At 42.7% G+C, this 23,435-nt stretch overlaps 1 protein-coding gene across 7 annotated transcripts; it reads right to left on the bottom strand.

The window, feature by feature from the left end:
• Nucleotides 1-1,571: 1,571 nt before the first annotated feature.
• On the bottom strand, nucleotides 1,572-22,085 carry DDX3X (DEAD-box helicase 3 X-linked; the record flags this gene model as incomplete). 7 transcript variants are annotated; one of them, XM_083734696.1, is made up of 19 exons in its annotated part: nucleotides 21,286-21,804; nucleotides 19,601-19,658; nucleotides 18,557-18,607; nucleotides 15,769-15,828; nucleotides 12,403-12,534; nucleotides 11,321-11,447; nucleotides 10,345-10,515; nucleotides 10,162-10,261; nucleotides 9,477-9,612; nucleotides 9,085-9,170; nucleotides 7,841-7,939; nucleotides 7,328-7,488; nucleotides 7,085-7,229; nucleotides 6,641-6,785; nucleotides 6,196-6,377; nucleotides 5,973-6,090; nucleotides 5,385-5,541; nucleotides 4,242-4,390; nucleotides 1,572-4,087 (listed from the first exon to the last, which is right to left on the bottom strand). In XM_083734696.1, the coding sequence occupies exons 1-19, from the start codon at nucleotides 21,328-21,330 to the stop codon at nucleotides 3,999-4,001; spliced, it is 2,211 nt and encodes a 736-aa protein (XP_083590822.1). In that variant the 5' UTR covers nucleotides 21,331-21,804. The 7 variants fall into 7 exon arrangements, with proteins under 7 accessions (XP_083590822.1, XP_083590821.1, XP_083590823.1 ...); XM_083734695.1 differs by having other exon boundaries at nucleotides 6,596-6,785; nucleotides 21,286-21,745; XM_083734697.1 differs by lacking the exon at nucleotides 15,769-15,828 and having other exon boundaries at nucleotides 6,596-6,785; nucleotides 21,286-21,744.
• Nucleotides 22,086-23,435: the final 1,350 nt, after the last annotated feature.

Genomic DNA, 23,435 nt, shown 5'->3' with positions numbered 1-23,435 from the left:
GCCCGTACGGGCCAGTCTTGACAGACTCTGGGGTTGTGCGCCCATCTCACTCAAGAGGCCAGGGGCCAGCGCTGTCCGGAGACACTTCCGGGTCACGTGGCCAGTGTGACATCGCTGCTCTGGCGAGCCAGAGCCGCACACGGAAACGCCGTTTACCTTCCCGCTGGTAAGCGGTCCCTATTTATCTACTTGCACCCGGGGGTGCTTTCGAACTGCTAGGTTGGCAGGTGCTGGGACCGAGCAGCGGGAGCGCACCCCGTCGCAGGGATTCGAACCGCCGACCTTCCGATCGGCAAGTCCTAGGCGCTGAGGCTTTAACCCACAGCGCCACCTGCGTCCCAAGAACTAACTTAGTTGGTTTTTAAGGTGCTACTGGAAGGAATTTTTTTTGCCCAAACACTTTAGTTACTGAGGGGGTGGGTTAAGAGTTCTTACCATAAATACCCAGCCTATTTCAGGTAATTTTTAACTCAATGCATCATTTGTATGAGATGAATACTTTAATGGCTTCCTGGCAGACTTGTCTTCACAGGCTTTTATCACATCTTAATTTTGTTCCTTCTTCCATTGTTGTATCGTGCAATTACATTGTAAACTGCTCTGCTAAATTTTATACTGCCAAGAACAGTAAATCAAACTAAACTTCAAAGTTAAGATTGTGAAGATCACATTTCAATTACAGAGCTTTTTAAAGCTTGACACCCTATAATCTCCAACCATTCTCAATTTGTCTGAGCTGCCGTTTTCAAAATGACTTTTGGAAGATTGTGCTTTCTGTATTGAAAGTTACCCTCGCCATCTGCAGTCACTTACTCCAACAGCAATCTCAGGGGTTAAGTACCTTCCTGTACCAGGTGTGGACACAACTATTTCAGCATTTTATTCCACCTTTAAGTAGTTTAATGCTGGTTGAGTTGAGTGAATGCTAAAGTTTCAGGTGCTTTGTTTAAACAGAAATCTGTTCCACATTTATTAAGTAGCACCGCCCTGTTCCATCAAGATACTACTCTCTCCTTGTTGGAGGAGTCATTGTTTTAAAGATAGAAAAATTGTATTTTAATGATTTAATAATAAACATTCAAGCACCTCTGAATTGAAAAGGGCACTTGAGCTAATTGAAACCACACTTATTCCTTTTCACACCCTTCAATTACTATATGGACGTAAAGCATATAATTCTGGAAATATATTGGGGTGAATTCTGACTATGAAAGTGTTTTGGTGTCAAAACTCTGAACGGCATGCAAGATCATTCTGCAAGGGGTTAAATCCACATACCACTGATCAGTTGTTTGGGAGGAAAGGGGTTTGGGGCAAAATCTATTATCTGATCAAGCAGCCACTTGAACAACATCCCCACATTTAAGAAAACATGAGGCAAAACAGGCCACTAGGTCTGGGGGACCAAGCAGAACAGCTACAAGGGGCTGTTCCATAAAATGTGTGAGCTGCTTCTATTAGAAACTTGCATCTGTGGCACTTAACCTGGGGTGTCTCACTGCTATCAGTAATGATTAACAATGAAAAAGGAGAAGCACATTTTGTCACCAAGAAAAAGACCAACATCAAAGTGCATTTCAACTTTTTATTTTATTAAAATTGAGAGCAATGCACAGCACATGCAGTGCTAGCATCTAAACTAATACAATAAGCAATTACTAAACCTACAGTGACTTGAAGTTCAAATCTTTACATTCAGCAAGTTTAAATCCGTTCATTGCATATGATTAAACCCATTCTTTGCATATGATTGAATCCTTATCTGAATAATATTGCTGGCTGTAAAACTTGCTAAAATGCTATTGCTGAATGTACAAGTCACTGATTATGCCAATACAACAAAGATAACCACATGTTTTGAGGATTGCAATGTGCCAGACATTCACTGAAAAAAAAAACCACACAACTAAACAAAAACTCACGCAACAAACATCTGAGAATCTGGACACTTCACGTCAGTGTTTTGAAGTGTTTCATTAATATCTTAAGACAAGTGTATCAAAACCTTGGCATGTTTAATTTTAAAGTTGCCAATTTTTGTTTTACTATCAGAAAGTTACGGCTACATTGCCAATGCCGGGTCTGCTTAATTTGACTTAAGAGTTTAATATGACTTAAACATTAAAAGCTCACACTACCCCGAAATATATAATTTCACGCATACGGTGACATTCAACATTCAAGTGCCAGTGTTTTTGTACTGTCTTTTGGTCAAGTTTCTTTAAACTTTCAAAGAATCACTTTTAGGCTTACAAAAATAAATATTTGTCAAAAATGTTCAATAAATATTACACAAAACTAGCAGCAAAAAGTATCTAGAAATCTGTCGTGTGCAAAGTTTTCTTCCCAACCATTATTCCCATGGTCCCAGTTTTAGAATCTAGTTCCTCCTCCTTAGACAAGCTGCGTTCAGTCTCCCAAGAGACAAAATAAGATTGGAAGTTAAGGACACGCACACAAGACATATAAAATTCTCTGAATGTGCAATAAAAGAAGTATTTTGTAAAAAGTTATGGGCAAAATGTACAAGGGCCTAAATCTAGACTAATTGAAATAGCACCATAACAAATGACCTCAAATACTGTCAAGTGCACCTACTTAAAGTTTAGAACAAGGCACAATACACTTGAAAAGATCTATTGCACTTTAGGAGATTTTGCTGTTGTCCTATGCCACTTAGACTAAGAGTTGGTAACAGCTCTGGCAGCAGAAGATAGCTCAGAGAAACTAAGTGGCAGAGGCATTTTACTGTTGGAAATACTTATCTTTGGCCAGATTCAGCATAACAGACTAAATACAATGGAAACCTATGCAACTAAAACTGACTAAAACTGCACTTGATAGCAGAATTGAAACCTTGTGCAGTTATGTACATTCCAACCTTTGTGATCTCAGAATTTGTTACTCTTCTGGAGCCATTTTACAAGTCTACAGTAAGCCAGTTAACACTTCAACGCAGCTTGAACAGAGTAATGTGAATCTGCATTAAAATAAAGCCTGCTGCATAATTCTTCCTGTTCATTCCCCCTTGACCAAAAAACATCAACACTAGCATGCGTTAAGACCAAAAAAATCAGTCAGGCCCTTAAAAGGTGGACCCATCACTGTTGTGGTCAGCCATTCTACCATTTCAATTTTCATATGGCAGGCAATTTTGAAAAGTCTAAGTAGATGAATTCTCCTAAAAACTATTTCAAGTTCAGACCTTTAAACATTCCCTGTAATGTTCCGCCTCCATTTGGCTAGCTCACATTAATAATCTGCCTAAACACTGGAATTGCTGTGTTTACTTGCATTAACTTTAAAACAGTGCTTGTATGCATGTATCCATACATCACTTCATCATCATCATCATGACTGGAATGGCTTATTAAAGACTATCAGGTTCTAAGTACCTATCCAGGATAGAGTGAGCAAATCAACTTTAACTTAGTACAGTTTTGCCACATTAGAAACTAATTCCATTGATATGCTTCAAGATGTTTTATTTTTTCAAATCTGAGTATCAAAGCCCTAATGCAGGCCACCGCACAAGTTTTTTTTTTGTAGTATAAAGTGGATGAATCAATGATTCCTGTAAGTTGTATCACACCTGCGTGCCAAGGTTTGATTTTTTTAAAGCCCAAGTAGAGTAATTTTGTCAAGACAATTGATAATCTTGGGCATTACTGAGCCAACAGGACATCAAAATAAAAAGTTGTCTAAAGTTAAAGGCACAGTACATTAACAAATGATCCTCAGTCACAAAATTATAAATACAGTCTGGGAGTAGGGGGTGGAGGAGTTAATCTCAACTACAATGGAGTCTTTAAACCTTCAAAGTAGGGCTTCTGTTCCTTTCCTTCTTCTTGTGACCTTGAGCTCCCTTAAAAAAAATTCAGTGGAGAATCACAGCTGGTAATGTACTGCGAGTTCTTGAAGCTACACAAGGTATAGTCTGGCTAAGTTACATGTGGTTTCCATATTAGCTTGTTTGGGAAGAATCTGCAGCAAGCAGATCAGTTGCCCCACCAATCTACCCCCTGAGAGTTATAGTTTCCTCCATATCCATCACTGTTATAGAAGCCGCCATAGCCACCACCTCCACCTATTAAGACAAAAAGGCAAGAAGAGTTTATGACCAAGTGAATTTACCTTTACAATCTTATTTTCTACAGATTGGGGAAAACCCAAGAGTTTAGATTTCCCCACCACCTTCCTTCATTCCAACAGCCCAAGGCACACTGTGAAATGAAACTCACCTCCAAATCCTCTGCTGCCTCCATGGCCACCGCCACCACCACTGCCACCGCTGCGCCCACTACTTGTGCGGCTGCTGCCAAAGCTACTGCTGCTGCTGGTACTGCTACTTGTTCGATAATCTCGGGCACCAAACCCTCCACTGAAACGGCTAGAGGAAAGAACAGCAACAAGTTGCAATTAGAAGACCACAGTTCCTTAAGTATGCTATTTAATACATTTCCTCATTCATTGCCCTTCATGTTGCTAACATCAGGAAATTCAGTTAATCAAACATCTTAGCTAGTTCTTCAACAATTGCCAGTCCCTTGGCTAAAATGATGTACTATATTAATTTTTAATGTTATGTATTTCATTTTCAATAAAAGATCATATTTCGGGAGAGGGTGCACCAAGCAAAGCAATGCTGGCCCCAATCCGTTTCAGAGCCAGTATCTGAAGAAATGCCCACTTCCACATAAACCAACCAACCTAAATGCCTCTGGCAGCCCCTGCCTTCAGAGGCTGGGAGAGAAGCAGCCAGATAAAGGGCCTTCACAGCTGTGGCTCCCAATCCGTAGAGCACTCATCCAGCACAGAATTGTGTATTGCCAGGTAAAAGGGAGTCCCGTATAAGGACCCAAGCAAACAGATCTGTTAAATCCGCCTTGCTGCTTCAAAGTAATAGTTTATAAATGTTCGAGTTACAAGCCACCATGAGAGCTCTAGAAATTGAAGGACAACCATTTTTCACCTAAGATCTCCGCTGCTGATTAATAATAAAAAATTATCTATTTTGATGGTGCTTAATAATGGAATCTTAAGATTTGTGTTACACCAAGCACCTTCTGCTGAGTAGGCTTATTATATGGGCCATACTCCACTAAAATATCATTTCCCCAGAGCCAGCGAGGGCAGTGGTTTCAATTTTTTATCATGCTGCTCCATGTGTCCTCTTTTAAAAGCAACCTCTCCTGGCTAGTAATTACTATTCTTCTCATCCTGAAGAAAGGAAGAGCACTGTCTTCCACTGAAGGGCCAAAGGGAGGAATACAGAAGTAAAATATTATACTGCTATATGGAAGTCAGGTATTTTGCTTTGACGTTGGGTATCTTTCCAGCTCATCTACATGACATCTAACTGCTTAGGGATTAACTCAACTTACCCTTTTGATCGCCCACGACTGCTTCCACCCTTGTGAATCTGCTCATATGCCATATTTTCTAGCCAAGATGGTACTTCCTGTTTAGCTTCAACAAGTAGATCTAGCAAATCTTTTGTGATATTTATGTTCCTCTCATTGAAGAATGATGTGGCAAGACCTAAAGAAAGAAATACAGCATATTAAGGCAAGGTAAGGAAGCTGTATGTTCAAAATACCAAGAGCATGAGTGCCCTCCAATTACAAAAACTTTTAATTACAGCTGTAGCTGAACTGTAAAGCAGCATTCAAGAAATTTTGCACACAGGTGTATAATGACACCCACCCTTTCCCACATTGAGGTAATCTGCCGTGTGCTTTGCAGGAATGGGAATATTTCATGTGAATCTTTCACAACATGCCTCTGTTAACCAAAGATCTTCTGCACAAAACCAGTTCTAGTCTACTCAGTCTACTACTCAGTCACCAACTTTTTCATACTCAAAGCATGCTGATGGAGTTTAGTGACATTAAAAGTCCACATAGTGTGCAAACACAAATGTTTATACCACCGTGGAAGTTTTATCAAGGTGTTGATGAAGAGTGTCTTACCAAGATTCCCGACACGGCCTGTACGGCCAATGCGATGCACGTATTCTTCTATATCACTTGGCAAATCAAAGTTTATGACGTGTTTTACATTTGAGATATCCAATCCTCTTGCTGCTACCTAATGAAGATAAAGAGTCAGACATCAGCTCCCCATAAGCTGAAACTGCAGTGTAAAGAGCCAATACAAAGACACAAGCATTTTCTTAACCAAGTCTATACTTACTGCAGTGGCAACCAAGATGGGACTTCTGCCTGAACGGAACTGGTGCAATGCCTCTTCCCTGTCTCGCTGAGAGCGATCACCATGGATGCTTGTGCAAGCATAGCCTTCATGGTAGAGGAAATCCTCCAGAGAATCAGCCCCCTTTTTAGTCTCCACAAACACCAGAGTCAAGGAATCTTTTCCTATGTAAGCGAAGCATCTCATTAGCAAAACAATGCCAAATCTATTGTTATAGCACCACCAAGTGGTGCAAACTAGTATTATGACTGCAACCATAAAAAATAACAACTTTACTAGTCAAGCTAGCTGCATGCAGATTAAAGAAAAATATTCAAATATAGGAGAAAACAAGGAGGAAAAGTCTGAAGCTTTTCCTCCACCTAACATAGATTCTCATTACCTGAGCCATTAGAGTTGTGTTGGATTTCTCCCAAACAGTCTTTACCTGTGGCATTTAGGAGGTCAAGCAGAAATGACCGTTTGTCTGACTCTTCCACCCACACTACTTTCTGTGTGATGTTCTCAGATGTAGAGCCAACTCTGCCAACAGCCAGAAAGATATATTCCTCCAAGAAGTCACGAGCAAGCATCTTCAAAAGAGAGAACTCTACTCAGTATGAGAGACAATTAAATAATGAATCCACCCCCATTAGACTTACCTATAGCTATAAGCTTCCATGGACGCATACAAACTAGGTGTTTCTCTCCATATTTTTAAACTAGAAACAAAGTATTCCGGGGGGGGGGGGGATACTTAGAATTTTTCTTGTTCTCTACCTATGGTTAGCTGTCTACAACAGCAGCTGCTTGCTGGTTTGAGTATCACCACTTCTATAGTATGCTGACTCACTGGAAATGGGGCATTCAACTACTTTGCAAAACAGAATACCTGAATTTCCTTCGGAAAGGTAGCACTGAACATCATAGTCTGACGGACACCTTTGGGTGGCATAGTGTCTTGCTCAACAATACGACGGATTTGAGGTTCAAACCCCATGTCAAGCATACGATCAGCTTCATCCAGTACCAAGTATCTGGAAGGTATTATAAGACCACATTAGGATTTCCAAGATTCCATGTTAATATGCTGCTGTCAAAATGCTAAAATTATTAAAATATTATTTTCACATACTTGCAAAAGTCCAGTCCAATCTTTCCTCGCTCCATCATATCTACAAGACGACCTGGAGTTGCTACAAGCAAATGGCAACCACGTTCCAAGTCACGTATCTGTTGACCAATGTCGGCCCCACCATACACGACGCAGGGGCGGACTTTGGAGCGATATGCAAACTATGGGAACAAAATTTAGTTTTAGAATTCAAGACTTGAGATATCAAGTTCCTAGGAGCACAATGCCACAGGACTGGCTAATCTACAGACCTCATGTGCCCATCCCCCTTGCCCTGGGATTTTTGCAGATTCCCTCACCCCAATTTTTTTTTCTTTCAAGATTTTTCTTTGGGGGGGGGGGGAGAATCAGTGACCACAACTGCTGTGGTTCTATGATACATGAAAGCTTTTTAACCACCCACCCAATTTTCCTCTTTTAAAAGTTAGTAATTTGTCGCTTGCACCTTCAGCTCCTGTATTGTTAAACATAGGTCAATGTGGCTGTATTAGCCACTCCCTGAATAATACTTACTTTTCTGGCTTCTTCATATATCTGCACTGCCAGCTCTCTTGTGGGAGCCAAAACGAGTGAGATGGGATATTGCTTACGGCGTCCATACCTTCCGTTTTCCTGCAATATTAAGTCCTCATTACCAGCTGGAAAATAAGCTGCTAGTAACAGTTATTTCTCAACAAATCTGCTACCCAAGTGTTTACACCTTTACTTTGCTCTTTCCATAAAGATTTTTAAAGGTTGTGGTCTGAATCCTGCAGTGTTCATGACTGCACCCAGACAGAACCACAAGCTGTGCCAGCAACTATAAGCATCACAGCCATTCTAGCAAAGTGACTGTCATCAGAATCAAGATGCTGGCTATTACTGAACCTAGACCTACTCTGGGTAATTTTGTGCAAACTCCATCCTGATGTGTAAACTTCTTTGAAGGCAGTGCCTTAAAATCAATTCACCTTCTGTTATGGTGGAACCTGTTCTGGATGGGGTTCATGCACTGTCTGGGAGTACTTCTGGATCCATTACTGTCACAACAGGCACAAGTGGCCTTAGTGGACCAGTGCCTCCAACAGGTTAGACTGGAGAGGGAAGGCCCAGTTTCTTAGTCTACATTATGGCAACCTCTGGGATAGATTACTGCAATGTGTTATGTGGGGCTGCCTTTGAAGACAGTCTAGGAACTGCAACTAGTGCAGAATTCAGTAACCAGATTACTGCCTGGAACTACATCTGAACATACAACACCAGCAACCCCACTACAGGTTGACTACAGGTTTCTGGGTGGGCTCCATTCAAAGTGCTGGTTTTCACCTAAAGCTGTACACACATATTATTGTCCTTTTTTCTGGTCTTCCTGTGGAGATGAGGAGGGTGGCAACACAAAAAAGGCCTTTTCAGTGGAATGCTGGGGAGAGGTGCCTGGCACAATTATCAACTTTTAGGCAGTAGGCCAACATTTCCTCATTTACTCTGGCATTTGATTCTTATATGCTATAATGGTACCCTAAGCCTGTTTTAATATTTATCTTTTACTGGGATGCAAAAAAAATAAAGTAAAAAAAATCCATCCTTTCTACAATATTGCAGGATGATTGCTTTTAGTAAATTATGTTGTTTTATGTAGTAAGCAATGAATAAATGTAATAAAGGGTGTAGTTGTACTCAAGATCTACATTTTTCAGCAATGTAACAGAGATGGCAATGCGCACAGTGCTAAAGTGAAGTACTGTATTGTTTGTTTAAGCCAGATATAATGAACTTGCCTTCATGGCTCTGAGGGCATCACCTGGGCCATCTGTATATATCTGACTCAATATGGGCAGAAGAAATGCAGCAGTTTTTCCAGACCCTAAAAGAAAAGACATTTAATCTTGAAAGCAATGCAAAAACATTTTCATTCCATAAATCCCACCCAAATGTTATGCTCCATCCCATCCTGTACTCATTTCAAGTTAATCTGAAACTGGCATTAAATTTAGGGTGGTATTTTAAATCCTAATATACGTCTTACCAAATTATCGGTGTCCATGTTGTGCTAGAGTCAGCTGCCAGGGAATGGCCTATCCCTCACCATTTGCACCCAAGAACCCTCAATTAACACCCCAAAATTTCTCAATTAGAACACTGCAGTAACACATAGCAAACACAAACTTGCCTGTCTGGGCACAAGCCATCAAGTCTCTCTTGTCTTTGATGATAGGGATAGCATATTTCTGCACTGGAGTAGGCCGAGTGTAGCGGGTGAGTTCAATGTTCCCCATAATGATTTCTCCCATGTCAACATCGCTGAACTGAAACAGAGTTCAAGTTATTAAACAACCTGGTAAAAGCCCAAAAAGTTTGCTTTACACTCATAAGAGGAGAAGGCAGAGGATAGGCGGAGAATTGCCCCTCATTTTCCAGCATCTTGCTAAAAGGCTGGATACCAACAAGTCTTGGAGTGGGCTAATGCAGATGAAAGAAACTTCCCATCTTCCTCACCAGCCCATTTGATTCTTATGTAGGATGGCATGTCCCCTTCCTTTCTTGGTATCCCCTTTTGTTTATGCTGAATACAAAGGCAGCAAAGCATCTTTCTCAAAGCCTAAAGTAAAAATATAGTGTGCTGCTGGAGGCAAGGAGAGTTATGTTCCTCCTCCAACATCCTGCATTCATTCATCTGCATGCAATTCCATGTTGCCTATAACAATCACATAGATTATTAAAGACAAAGACTTTTAAGTAAAGTGTCCCTTTTGAAGGACCATCAGCTCCACAACACTAATTTAAATGTATAAAAGTAGTCCCTTGGTATTCTAGTGTAAGCAGCACACTAGTTGTAGCATTAAACAAATACTTACGCTCTCAATGTGTGGAGGACAGTTGTTGCCTGTTGCTTCAACCGGAATGTCATCATACTTCTCAAAATTAATGCCAGTATTCCCACCAGCAAACAGCTCCCTAGAAGATAAACATTCAATGTACTATCACACAGCACTGAATACCTGACTTACAGACCACCAGATCCCACTGCTAGTACTTACTGCTCCACACGTTCGCTTGGGGCAAGTGGTTTGGACCAGTCATCTTCATCGCTTTTATCAGACCAACGACTGTTTCCACCACGATCAAATCTGCCGCCAAAGGCACTTCTATCACCACCACGACTGCTAATGCCATCAAATTCACCGCCTCTTCCACCACGGTCATCAAACCTAGATTACATGAAATTACACTAAAACCAGTTTTCATGACAGTTTCTGTGATGTGATGTACTAAACACACTAATTAGTGTACTAAACACACTAATGAAGCTGCCTGGCTGCTAGGCAGCTTCAAAGTATTTCATGATATAATTAAACAATAAATCCGTATAACACCACAGCTATCTATTTCCCAAGATTTGACATCCCCTTGAGAAGGATATAATACCCCAATATTTCAACTCTCTCATATATATGAGGCATGTGGACAGAATACCAATGAAATTTGAGGTGGCACACCTGCCAGGCAGAGGCATTTAATTGCTCAGATTGCATTTTAATCAACATTGGGAATTGGACTATCATTTAACTCCTCTACTGCTCTCAACACAATTCTGCCACATCCCCTGAACGCCCCAGCCTCCTGGTCCTTCATCAAACAAGGAGAAGGCTTACTGAAAGAGCTCCTTCCAATCCCAGATATATGCCATAACTGCACAGTTGCTCTAAATTGTCATTCCCCTGTCTTTCTGCTCGGGCCTATGTGCTAATGCTAAGAAGGCACAAGGACTTCTATTATGTGGATGTAAACTTTAGAAGTCCTACAGCAGTAAGTTGGTGGAAATGAGAGGCTAGCCCTATACACATAAAAATTAACATGCTGCAGTCAATGCAAGCCTAAGAGCTACAAAGCAGGCTTTCAACACAAAAAGCACATGTCTTAACCTCAGTCAGTTCTCCCCTATTTCTACAGATTACTGAATGTTTTACAGTGGTGGAATTCACATTTTTAATGGGAAAAGAGTTACATTTTTACCTTCCTCTTGAACCATTACCACGCTCAGCAAAAAAGCTTGATTTTCCTGATCCGCGGTCACTCCTTGCACCAAAGCTACTGTATGCAGCATCCCTGTCTCTGCCAGCATTCCACCCACCATCAAATCCTAGGAATAATAAAATCACCAATGAAATCACTGATTGTGTAGATGCTCACTGTAAAGATACAAAATCCCTCAAACCATCACCATGAAAATGTTTGAGTAATTAGCAACCTGTCTTAAGAGAAATTCCCATATTTTATTGCACATTTTAAATCAAGGAAAGGCACTGAAATCTGGTGTTTTACTGCCAATATTGCAAGATGGCAGTTTAAAAAGCTGGTCCAGGGTGATCATGTAGCAAATTATATTCAAGAAGCAGCAGCCAATCAATGATTCTCTCAAGCTGCAGCAAACCCAAAAGCAAAGCCTACCTGCATACTTTTGCGCCCATGGCATTGTAGTAGAGTATGGCCATTAGGCAACTTTTCGTGAACCACTTCCAAAAATTATGTCATTATCTTATTCTAGTTACAATTAATTTGTCTCAAGAAAAAAAATGGCAACCTGGGCTGAAAATGAGACCTTCCCGGAGTCCATCAATGTGTCCACAGGTACACTGAAGCAAAGATGATGAAACAGAAAGCAGTGAAAAGACCTGGAGACTGATGGTATTTCCTGACAGGCAAAATCTGGAGTCGGTGGTAACTGGTATAATGAGGCCACTCAGTGAGAAGCTTCACTGTTCTTGAGACATTAGTATGACTGTTTTATTTGGATAACTATACAACTCCAGAATTCTATGGTAGTATCCTATAGCTGTAACTATAATTAAGGCTCCGGGAACCAAATTCAAATAACCAACAAGAATGAGTACTAATTTTGTAGCTTTCCAGCTGAGGGCAAAACAGCTCTGCAAATGGTACTTGATAAACCAAGCCTCAAACTTCCCTAAGAAGTCTCAACCTACGCTACTATAACCTGATCTAAGCTCTCTAGAAAGAAGCTGTCTTTATTGTCAAGAGCAGCAGTCGACACTCAGGCTTTGTTGGATGAAAGGTGCCAGGTCTCCCTCGCCCACCTCTGTCATCACGTCCAGATCCTCCTCTGGATCCAAACACACCACGATCACGATCGTAGCCATTCATCCGGCTGTCACGATCATATCCATTCATATAGCCATTACCTCCACGAGAGTCCCAGCTGGGGGAATCTTTGGCAGAGAATAAAAAGTTACAAAATTAAAGGGTAAAATGCGCTAGCAAGATTTTGCAAGCTCCACAGCATCAGTGCGACCTTTGCTGCCAGAAATTTACATGAAAGGCTCCTTTCTGGGGAAAGCAGAGTAGTGTTGGGCCTAAATTCTTGATTAGAGATGCAAGCCTTCAACTAACATGGATGCTGCATTGTGAATCACTTTACAAAGCTGCAAACCAGGTTTTATAGAAAGTTGTGTATTTAGTTGAGCCAAGAGATTTAAAAAAAAAAAAAAACTAATGCAGTGATTTGTATGTGTATTAGTTTTGTGCATCAATACTCGCTGCCATGCTGAAAACAGAAGCATGTCCTAAAGAAAGCTAGTCAAACCGACTGAAACAAGATTCAAGATCCTGTGCTAAACTTGGCAAATATATATTTTATTATGAATGGAATGACGACAGACCAGTCAACGATGAGTGTTGTATTATTTTGATTACAAACCCTGCTTCCTAGTAAGAGCAGATTGCAGTATAAAGTTCATAAAATGATGTTTGAGTCTAAGCCAGTTTAGTGATGCAAATGAACCTTGGTGAGCCTTGGGCTCCCACACTTTCCTTGACACGCTAACAAGGAGTTCTGAAGGCTTCAACTTATATTTGTGCTTGACCACAACTTGTTATGCCTGGGGTGGCCACTGTGGCACTCTGGAGGACATCTATTAGAATTTGTGCCATTGATATATTTGTGATAGTGGGAAGCACCAGATCTGCATTTTTAACTGTGCAGTCTCGCACTGCAATCTTTATTCTCACGGTCATTTTTTGGGTATCTTTATTTCTACAGGATCCAATGTTTACTCAAGTCAAAAACGTGTGCTTTCTGTCTGCAGGGGAAGATGGAAAGAGATGAGAAAGCAGCAACCAGAGGTGGCGACGCCCACAGAACTCTCATCATTCCAAATGTGCCCATAAGCCCAAAAAGATTGGTATCAATGCTAGATGTCCAAACTGACGAATATTAACTACAGAACCATTTGCAACAAGCCAGGTTGAAACCAGAATTAGCATTAACAGGTTTGTCAACTTGGACATAACAAACTGCACTTAACAGAAAAGAAGTCTTAACTCCTGTTGATGGCTGCACACCAAAGGAAGCACGAGAAGGAAGTGTACGAGTCCAAGGCTTGCTTGCATCACACCGAAATGTGATTTAGCATGATATCCAAACTATCCCACTGTTACCTCAGGGGGTTGTATTGATTCTTCAATTCCCAGATGATACTAACTGCAGACATTACTTAAGCCCTAGTAAGAATATCGTTCACTACAACGTTTCTGTTCACTACAAGATCCTCCCACTGCCACACGTTTGGTACTTCCAAGATGCTGAATTTATTTGTCTGACTAGCAGAGCAATCCAACCTCTGTCCAGGCAGCTGCAGGGTTTAGCAGAGCCACTGCCACACCCACAGCACTGTCACTCACGCTGGTCAGCTTGGAAGGCAAGAGCAGAGTTGTTGTAGCTATCAGGACCAATGCAGCTCAGGATCCAGCAGATCCCAGGCCAGTTCAATTACCCTGATCCCTCCCCAGTTGGGGACTTTTTATGAGCTGGCGGAGTGAAGCTTGCTGGCAGTACTCCTACCAGTGAACACTTTCAGCGGGTGAATAGGGAATCTGTACCGCCAGAGCAGATTGATCTGGACTCACTAGAGGGAGCCCCCTGCCACCACAGTAGATAGATTAGGGAGTTGGACAGCACCTTAACATTTATACTGCCTGTAATTAACAATTTACTGTACATGTATTTCAGTTTTTTAAGAAGTTCTAGAAAAATTGTTTGTTCACCACTATTAAAAAGATTTTACATCTCTAGATTGGATGAAGTAAGATTCTGCTCCATCTAATTGTTATTCTTTAACATTCCAAAACCCTGAAGTTTGTGACAGATTTCAAAATGCCATGTTCTACTAAATTACCTAGAACAAGCTATTCTAAATATTTCAAACTTATCCAACCTATAAGCAACCAAAATGCAAAAGAACTGAAAAAAGCAACATGACATCTGTTGGAATAATCGTTTTCAAAGATGTAGGCTAATATGTAAACCTGCTTAGAGAACCTGTCCAAGGCCTATGGGGAGAAGTTCATAGATTTTTTTAATTGGGAAATTCTTTAAATTGGATTAAGCACACAACCCCTCCATTAATTAAGGAAAATAAATTATTGGTATTTAAGTTCAGAGTATATTGTGTTATTTCCTTCCATATTTAAAAAGATTTTATTAGGTGTCTAAAATTCTACATCTAAACAGAATGGTTATTAATGGCTACTAGTTACAGTAGCTATTTACTATCTCCAAGTACTGTATCAAGAGGAAAGAACTAGAATTGGTGCGCTAAGCTTCTGCTTGTTGGCTTCGCATAGGCATTAGGTTGGCCAATGTGAGAGCAGGATGCTGGACTAGATAGGCCTTTGCACCGATCCAGAAGGGCTCTTCTTATACCTTATTCACACCAGACAGCACTGCACACTATTCAGCTTTAACATGTAACTAAATAAACTGCGGGGCATGGTAAACTTGCTAGAAAATTAGCACAAAAAGGCTTGGTAACTTTCAAGTGTCTTGTGGGCCAGCTACTTTTATGCCATGTTTAATAAATCAGAAGATCCAAAAAACACAATTCCAGCACTTGCCAGACCTGAGTATTAGGATTGTTGTAGGTTTAAATTTTATAAGGTGCAGAATTGGAAACCTTTCCTTGTCTTTTTCAGTCTATCCATTAAAAGCAACAAAAGCTTGCTCAGGTACAAAGTGCAACTGAAGTTGTTGTTTCCTTAATGTGTAGTTTTCCTTAAACACAGTAAGCCAGTAGATTAAGTCCACAATTTATGCAGAATTTACGTTCCAGGGATTGCATCTAAAGCCAAATTCAAAACACATTGGGTTCAATAACGGGTGGGATTGCCAAATAAATGTTTTCTTGAACCCCGCTCCCTTTTTATTTTTTGCCACGCATGTAAAGCTGAATGCATACTAGCTAACTGTGTGTAAGTTGTGGGTTTACTGTATTCAAATTAATCCTTAAAAAGTTAAAGTTGCAGGCAAAGGAAACATGCCTGACAATGAGCGTAAACGAACAAATGCTCACACAGTTAGTTGACTGCAAGTTATGACTATGCAATATGCTTAGAGGCATGCTCTCAAAACAATTTTTTAAGACCACTCCATCCTGACACCAACTTACAGCTTCTTGGTGGCATCGAATTCGAATAGTAGTTTGCCGCATAGTTATAGGCATTACCTGCTGCAAAAGAGCCATAAAACTCCCAGCATTATAATTCACTCCAGTTCAAATGCATAAAAACTCAACATAATGGTACAGTAGACTTTCTTCAACCTGTAAAAGATATTTTACTCAAGCAACATAAAAATATCTGTGTGAAGATGTCAACTTTCCAGGCTTCCACATTCACAATCACTCACGAGCTCACCTTTGGCGATGAGAGGGAAAGGGAACAAGAGGACTCTCTTGCCTCCTGGTGGCCAGGATAGGGGAACCCCGTCCTGCTGCCAAAGCACATATGCAGAGGGCTTAGGAATGGCAGGAGCCAGCGTCTCACCAGGTCAAGACACCCTGAGAAGCCAAGATAAACTCTCAACAGCTCCAAACAGTCCGACACAAGGAGTCCTTTCCCTCAAGAAAAGGGCAATGCATCTGATTCAACAGGTATTGTGCTACGTTACACTCAATAATTTATACAGCTACTTTTAAGGGTTGCGTCCTAGTCCTACTCATAGTAGACCCATTGAAATAAACAAACATGGCTAACTTAGGTCCATTAATTTCTATGGATCTACTGAGAGAAACTCAGAATGAACCACATGTGTACAAGAGAGAATAAGCTTTCCCCTGGGAAAGGTTCGTTCTGTCCTCGTGTTGGATAGTCCTTGGAAGCAGCAGGAATCACTCAACGTTTCTAAGCATGTCACTGTGAGGCAACAACTTCCAAATGCGCACGGACACCGTGTATCAGTCTGTTGCAAAAATAAAGGAACTTGTGACATACTTGACCAATTGTGATAAGAGCTTCTGTGGATTTATGATACAACTCTATTGGTCTTTACAGTATCCATACCTACACGAGGAGAGAAGGGGTAAGGACAACTACAAATAGATGGCTATCAATGCCATTCAGTATTTGTTAGCCCCAATACAACTGAGTTTTCTTGCAAAGAGCTGTTAGTTTCTAATAGAAATTAGAATCTGTGAATTTGAACAAGCTTCATCTTATGCCCCTTGTTCTGCCACTATTCACAACTTCTATCAGTTGGGCAACGAAGTGGGCAGAGTCAAGTTGTCCTGACAATAAGCACCCTATACCTAAACTTTCCTATCTAGTAGTTAGAATACTAGCAAAAGTAGTATCTGTACATTATTTCCCTGCTCCCAAATTCAGTAGGACTTCCAGACCACTTTGCTGAACTGTGCAGAGATCATGGTTCAATAAAAGACACAATATTCAATCTGCAGATATTTAGAGTAAGCTTCGAAACCTGCATCCCAGAAGATGCTGGACTTGCAACTTCTATCCCCTTCAGCCAAACATGGCCAGAGTTGTAGACCAGTCAATATATGGAAGGCCATAGGTTCTCCACACCTATTTTAAAAGACTTCTGGCAGCAAAGTAGGGAGAGACCTCTTAACTTTGAGAGCTACTTACCAACGAACCGATTTATAGTCACAGTAAATTAGTTTCTGGCTTTTACCCATGCAGATTTAAGCTAAAATGCTGAAAGATCACAACTGCAAGTAAAAAGTATTCTAGAGAACTCTTGGTGCCTCCCTGCCAGTCCACAAGTAAGGTAATTTTTGCAGAGGCATCTGAGGCAAGACAAGGTGTCACAGGTTGGGAGAGGGATGAGACCTGATGGCCTCCAGCACTTCAATCCTATTTGAATTAAGCCACATGGAGTAAAACACTAACTTACTCCCAGGTAAATGAGTAGTGGATTGCAGCCCAAGTTTAGTTGTTGATCAGACACTACTAAGGCAGCATATTCCCCTATAGCATTGGAGAGTTGAATTTTTAGAGTACCACGATGCAATTCAACAGGAGATTAAGAGCTTAATCAACCAACAGCTTAAAGCTCAAGAATCCTTGGACAAAGCTCTGTGTTCAAACTTCCCCATAAACAGGATTGATGGTTACAGGCTACACATAGGGTTTTTCAGGGCATGGTATAGCCACCAACTTATTAGAATGGATTGTACCAAACTATAAAAAAAAAAAATGTCAATGAGCTGACCGTAAGACTTTCATTAGTAGAATGTGGAGGATTTTCACCAGTACTCCATCAGCTCTACATTCCACCACATCCTTTCTAGATCTCCATAGGGTTAAGGAAATCTCCACAGCAGATTTAGAGGGTATACAGGAACTGCTGAAAATTGCTTCCAGTGTCAATCAAGATGATAGTACGGGTATACAGTAACCATTTATTTTACATTTTCATAATGTGTGTGGGCCACTCCCTTACAAATTCTTTATTGACAGACTCTGATAATGGGGTGGATATTTCAATACAGGAATCACTGCCTGACTTCATGATTACTATAACTTTCAAAATGAGCAAACCATTCTCTTATTCTGCTTGGATGCAAGCACTACATTTTACAACAGATTGCACTGTTACTTAAGTAGCTTTATTACTCAAGCCAAATATACAGCTCATCAATCAGCAGCTTATTTTGACTTGCCTAGCTAACTACATTGAGCCCAAATATTTCCCATACCCACTGTAGAATGAAGGAATCTAATTTTTGCCACAGACTTAATAAGGTGTTACTTAAATGTGCACTCTTAATACCTTTCCCTACCTTCAAAAGCCTAGATACTCATATGTCCAACCCCTTGTACCAAATCTCCCTGAATCTGAGCACACAACATTTTGAGGTTCTTGCAGTTCAATTCAGTTGTAACCCTATTTTTTTAACCCTGATGCTCCATATATTCAAGTACCAACGAACATACCCTGCTTTGAAGCTTCTCTATTCCGTAAGTGAGGAGGAATGTACCGGCCTTCTGAAAGTTGGAAAAAAAGTTTAAAATTAAAACTCTGTACAGCAAAGTCTGTTGCTCTTTTATTGCCAAGATTGTTAACACCTTATGTTGTTTATTGATTAAACTTAGTCATTTTTGCTATAGCAACTATAAATAACTTACAGTATTTTAAGCAAAAAACCAAACCAACATGCACATTAAGAAGTGTTTAAGTACTTCATGCTTAAGCATATAGTCTAAACATATAGCACCCGTTCCCAAGTATTTTCATTGTTATAAATATGCAAAAAACTAAATGGTGGCAACACGAGAACGAGCCTTTTGGATGGCGGTTCCCCATTTGGGGAATACTCTCCCCTAGGGACACCTAAATATATGTAATAAAGGTGCCAAATGAAAACTGCTCTTCATGCAGGCATTTGGCTAATTAACATTCTATGGCTTTCCAAATGTGTTTGTGGGAAGTGGGTTATTGGTTTGTTTTGCTTTGTAATGTATTTTGTATTCTCAGATGATATACAAATTTAATAAATAATAGTACCAACAATAACTGGAACGTGCTGCTACCTCACTATAGGAAATACATACATACCCCGTTTTAGCAGATGAAACAATTTATGCACTCTTGAGTAACACAATCACTAAATCCCTTTTGTTGATACCATGCTCATACTATTATGCACCAAAACTGTATGCAACTTGCAGTCTACTCCTTCAAGGTCTGCAGTTAATTAACTGATTAAGCAGACATCCATTTAAGGTTCTTAACATTCATTTTAAAGGCAGGTTTCTAGCATGGTAATACGTAATGTGTAACAGATTTACGTATAACTGATTTACATAGAATACAATGAGATTTAGTAGTCTACAATTACAGTACTTGCAGGATGCCATAGATCTGCTCTCTCAAGCATCAAAATCTGCCATTTTTCTATTATTGCACTGGACCAACATGCCATCAAATATTCTCTACTAGCTGCAGTAAGATGCTTTAATTCTGAATTATATACTTACTGCTTGCTGTACCTCCTCCACTCTGATCGTCTGAAGAATTCAAGTCTAGACCAGCAAACTTTTTTTAAAAGGAAGAGAATAGTCATTCAACGTGATTAATTGAAAATACTTCAAGTAGTAAAGAATTTCTAATCTCATCTCACATTGTAAGTTAGCAGGCTCTCCGCCTTAAACACCAGAATAGCTTTGATATTGCTGTTGTAAATTTAATGTCAATTTAAACCATACCTCCTTAAAACGTACTTTGGTTTTACTTAAAGCATGTGACATTATGGACAAAGGCCTCAATTTAGTGCTGTCTTCCAATATGCTTAATATTTGCATTCAAAAATACAGGAGACTACAACCCAAATTCCCCTTTCCTCAAACGTAACTACTTGTGCCAATGCTTTTAAAAATAAAATGGAACTTAAGCTTACACTGTATACCTTAGCCTTCCTGTAGTTTTACTGAAGCTGTCAAGAAAAAGGGGCCTAAGCCTTAGGATTGTCCAAGCGGTATATACAACCAAGGTAAAAAATACCGCTGTTGAATATTTTCATGTACTCATGAAAATGAATTTTGTTTGCGGAAGGGGGGGTTAATAAGAAAATCCATTTATATCTAAGAATCCCCTTTTTCAACTTAAGATGGATGCACATCATCTCGCGCGGCCTTTAGCAGAGCCATTAGCAGTTGTACAAGGCAGGCTCGCTCGGCCGGGTGGGCCTTCGGGGAAAGCGCTCCCTCCTCCCCGCCCCACAAGCGGGCCTGGCTAAGACGGAGCGCCCCCCCCCCCCGCCGGGGTTTACTGCCGGAGCGACACAAGCAGCGGCGCTCGGCTTTCACTGGCGGCCGCTAATCCGGGCGCGTCACGTGGCTCCTTCCTCTTTCCCCTTCCCGGCCGGCTTCGTGACCTACTTCGGGAGCCGGCTCTAGCGCAGCGCCACCCCGCCCCGAACCGGGCAGAGGGAAGGCACAACTTCATTTTAAACAGGCTTCCGAGAAGCCAAGACGAGAGGAAGACACGGCCTTAGGCCTACCCTCCCCCCCCCCACCTCGTGGGCCTCGAGGACAAAGGAGTCGGGGGCGCGCGAGAGAGAGCGAGCGGGAGGAGCAGCAGCAGCACCAGAGCCATTGTGGCTCCCACTCCCCCTCCTCCTCCCCTTCCCCAGACAGAGGGAGCCGCGCACGCGCCTCCGAGCAGCCTCTTTCTCTCCCCCCCCTCGCTTCGTCACACGCACAATGGCCGCCGTTGTCCCCCACCCGCTGCAGTTCCCTGCCGCCGCCGCCAGGGGGCCCGGCAGATGTAAGCATTCGCCAGCGACGCACAAAGCCCCCACAGCAGGCCTCAAAGGGCCCGGCGGCGCTTCACCCGAGCTACCCTCCGCTCTCCGCCGCGCCGCTCCCTTCCCTCGTTCGCGGGGGCTCCGCTCGCCTCGCTCCGCTCCCTTTCCCGAGGGAGGCTCGGGGCTTCGCGGAGGCGCCAATGGGGCGAACCCCACAAAAGGAACTGCGTCACAGTCAAATGCGCCACCAGGAGAGCGGCGTGAGGAGGATGCGGGGGGGGGGGCGAGAGTAAAAGGAGTAAAGGGGCGAACTAGGATCGATTCAATGAATCCGGAGGGCCCCCGAAAACAGGCCAGGGAGCGGGGGGGGATACACCTCGGTCCCCCAGGCCCACCCGCCATCCCGCCCCCGTTTACCTGCTGATCTAGACCGAGGGCATTTTCCACTGCCACATGACTCATAACGAGAGATCGTGTCGGGAGGTCCCGCTCCGCGTAGAGAAATTCGGATTCACTAGACGTAGAACTAGCCTGGGCCGCTGTCGCTTTCGCCACTACTTCGCCTCGGAATCGCGTCTCTAACTGAAACCCCCCAGTTCGGCCCGGGCCTTTATATATTCCTCCGCCCCCTCGCAGGCGCCGTGCTGACTTCAGCGCGCAAACCACGCCCCTTCTTCCTCCTCTCGATCCCCTCCCCCCACCGCTGCTTGCAGCAAAAGGTATCGCGGGGAGAACTCTCCGCTCCGCATAAAGAGGTGGGGGGAGGGCGAAGAAATCCCAAGGCTACCGCGAGAACTAGGGAGGCTGCGGACTCCTCCCAATTCAGGAGGCTCTAGGTGTTATCGCGAGGTTTCTTCACACAATGTTTACAGCGCTGCTCGCGCGAGATCTCTACCCCTCCCTCCCCGCCCTGGTTTGCCTTCCCCTCCCTCCCGTTTCGTAAAGACTCTGGTGAGTCACCCCCCCTCCTCGTTTTCTTCGAGATCTCGCGAGATTTCTGTCCAAATGAAATAAGGCTCTGGGAACAGAGTGGTTCTAGGTCACGTGGGCATTTCCGCTCCGTCCTGCCGCCATCTTAGGATGTATGCGGCTGCTGAAGTGGCGCAGCCTTCGGGTGGGGGTGGGGGTACAGTGTGAGGGGCCCAAAGTGGAGAGCCGAGGCCATCTATTCCCCGAGGATTGCGAGAAGCAGCACGAGAGTTGGCGGTAACGTCAGAGTGGCGTTGCGCGACTCGTTTCTGCCTTTTGTGTGACCTAGGAGGGGTCGCCTGGCAACCAGCAGCGCAGCCAGCAGCCCCTCCCGACGCCCTGTAACCCCTGAACAATAAGGAGACGGTGGCCTCCTGGCGGAGTTCCCCTTCTTACGCCTTTCCCCCTTTCCCACCCCCTTCCCTCTGGCGCCTAATGCCGTTGCTTCGCTTGGTCACAAAAACCCTCTGCAGAGAAAGGATGCATAGCGATGACCTTGTCTGGGCCTCTCGCATCATTTGCCGACGGAAAATGCTGCCTTCCATTGCAAGGAGGAGTTTGGCGTCTGCCGTCTTAAGTGCGGGAGGCTTCTGACCCCAGAGGTCAAGGGCTGAGAGGCCGCCCAGTATTTTTAGCACTTCAGGACGCTTCTCCAGAATGCCTGTCGCCTTGGACGCATTTTGACAAAGGAGCAGATCTCATAGTAGCCTCCCCCCCAACTTCATCCTCTATTCACCTGAGGAAAAGCAATTTGACATTGTTGGCTTGCTTCAGTAGATCTTTGTATACTCAAAAAGTTTGTTTCTCCCCTTGCATACATGCTAACTTCACATTTGCACTATCTGACACAGTATGATCTTAGGCACATTTATTTTAGTAAGTCCCATCAAAATAAAATAGTGCTGCAAGTGCCGCTTGTTCTGAGGCAAATGTGTGTATTCATATGAGTTGTGTATTAGGTAAAGGTAAAGGTACCCCTGCCCATACGGGCCAGTCTTGACAGACTCTCGGGTTGTGCGCCCATCTCACTCAAGAGGCCAGGGGCCAGCGCTGTCCGGAGACACTTCCGGGTCACGTGGCCAGCGTGACATCGCTGCTCTGGCGAGCCAGAGCCGCACACGGAAACGCCGTTTACCTTCCCGCTGGTAAGCGGTCCCTATTTATCTACTTGCACCCGGAGGTGCTTTCGAACTGCTAGGTTGGCAGGCGCTGGGACCGAGCAGCGGGAGCGCACCCCGCCGCAGGGATTCGAACCGCCGACCTTTCGATCGGCGAGTCCTAGGCGCTGAGGCTTTAACCCACAGCGCCACCTGCGTCCCCTGTGTATTAGATAGGACCAATTTATTCCTTCAAGAGACAGAAAGTATCCTATCTCGTAGTGCTTGTAAATTCACTTGGCAATAGATATTTACAACTCAAGTTGCAAAGCCCCTTTTTTGCTGAGTAAACTACAAAATAATTAAATTTCTCAACACTAAAAAAACTGGGTTTACCAGTATATGCATCATATGTGCATCAGGGCCACTTATGAGAACTTTTCCGCTCCTAGCATTAAGGGTGCAATTCTATATACACTTTACTGGAAGTTAAAGAAACAA

The sequence above is a fragment of the Podarcis gaigeae genome, assembly GCF_964106915.1.
Source record: "Podarcis gaigeae genome assembly, chromosome: 4".
Classification (NCBI taxonomy): Eukaryota; Metazoa; Chordata; class Lepidosauria; order Squamata; family Lacertidae; genus Podarcis; species Podarcis gaigeae.
This window is presented reverse-complemented; position numbering and strand designations above follow the sequence as displayed.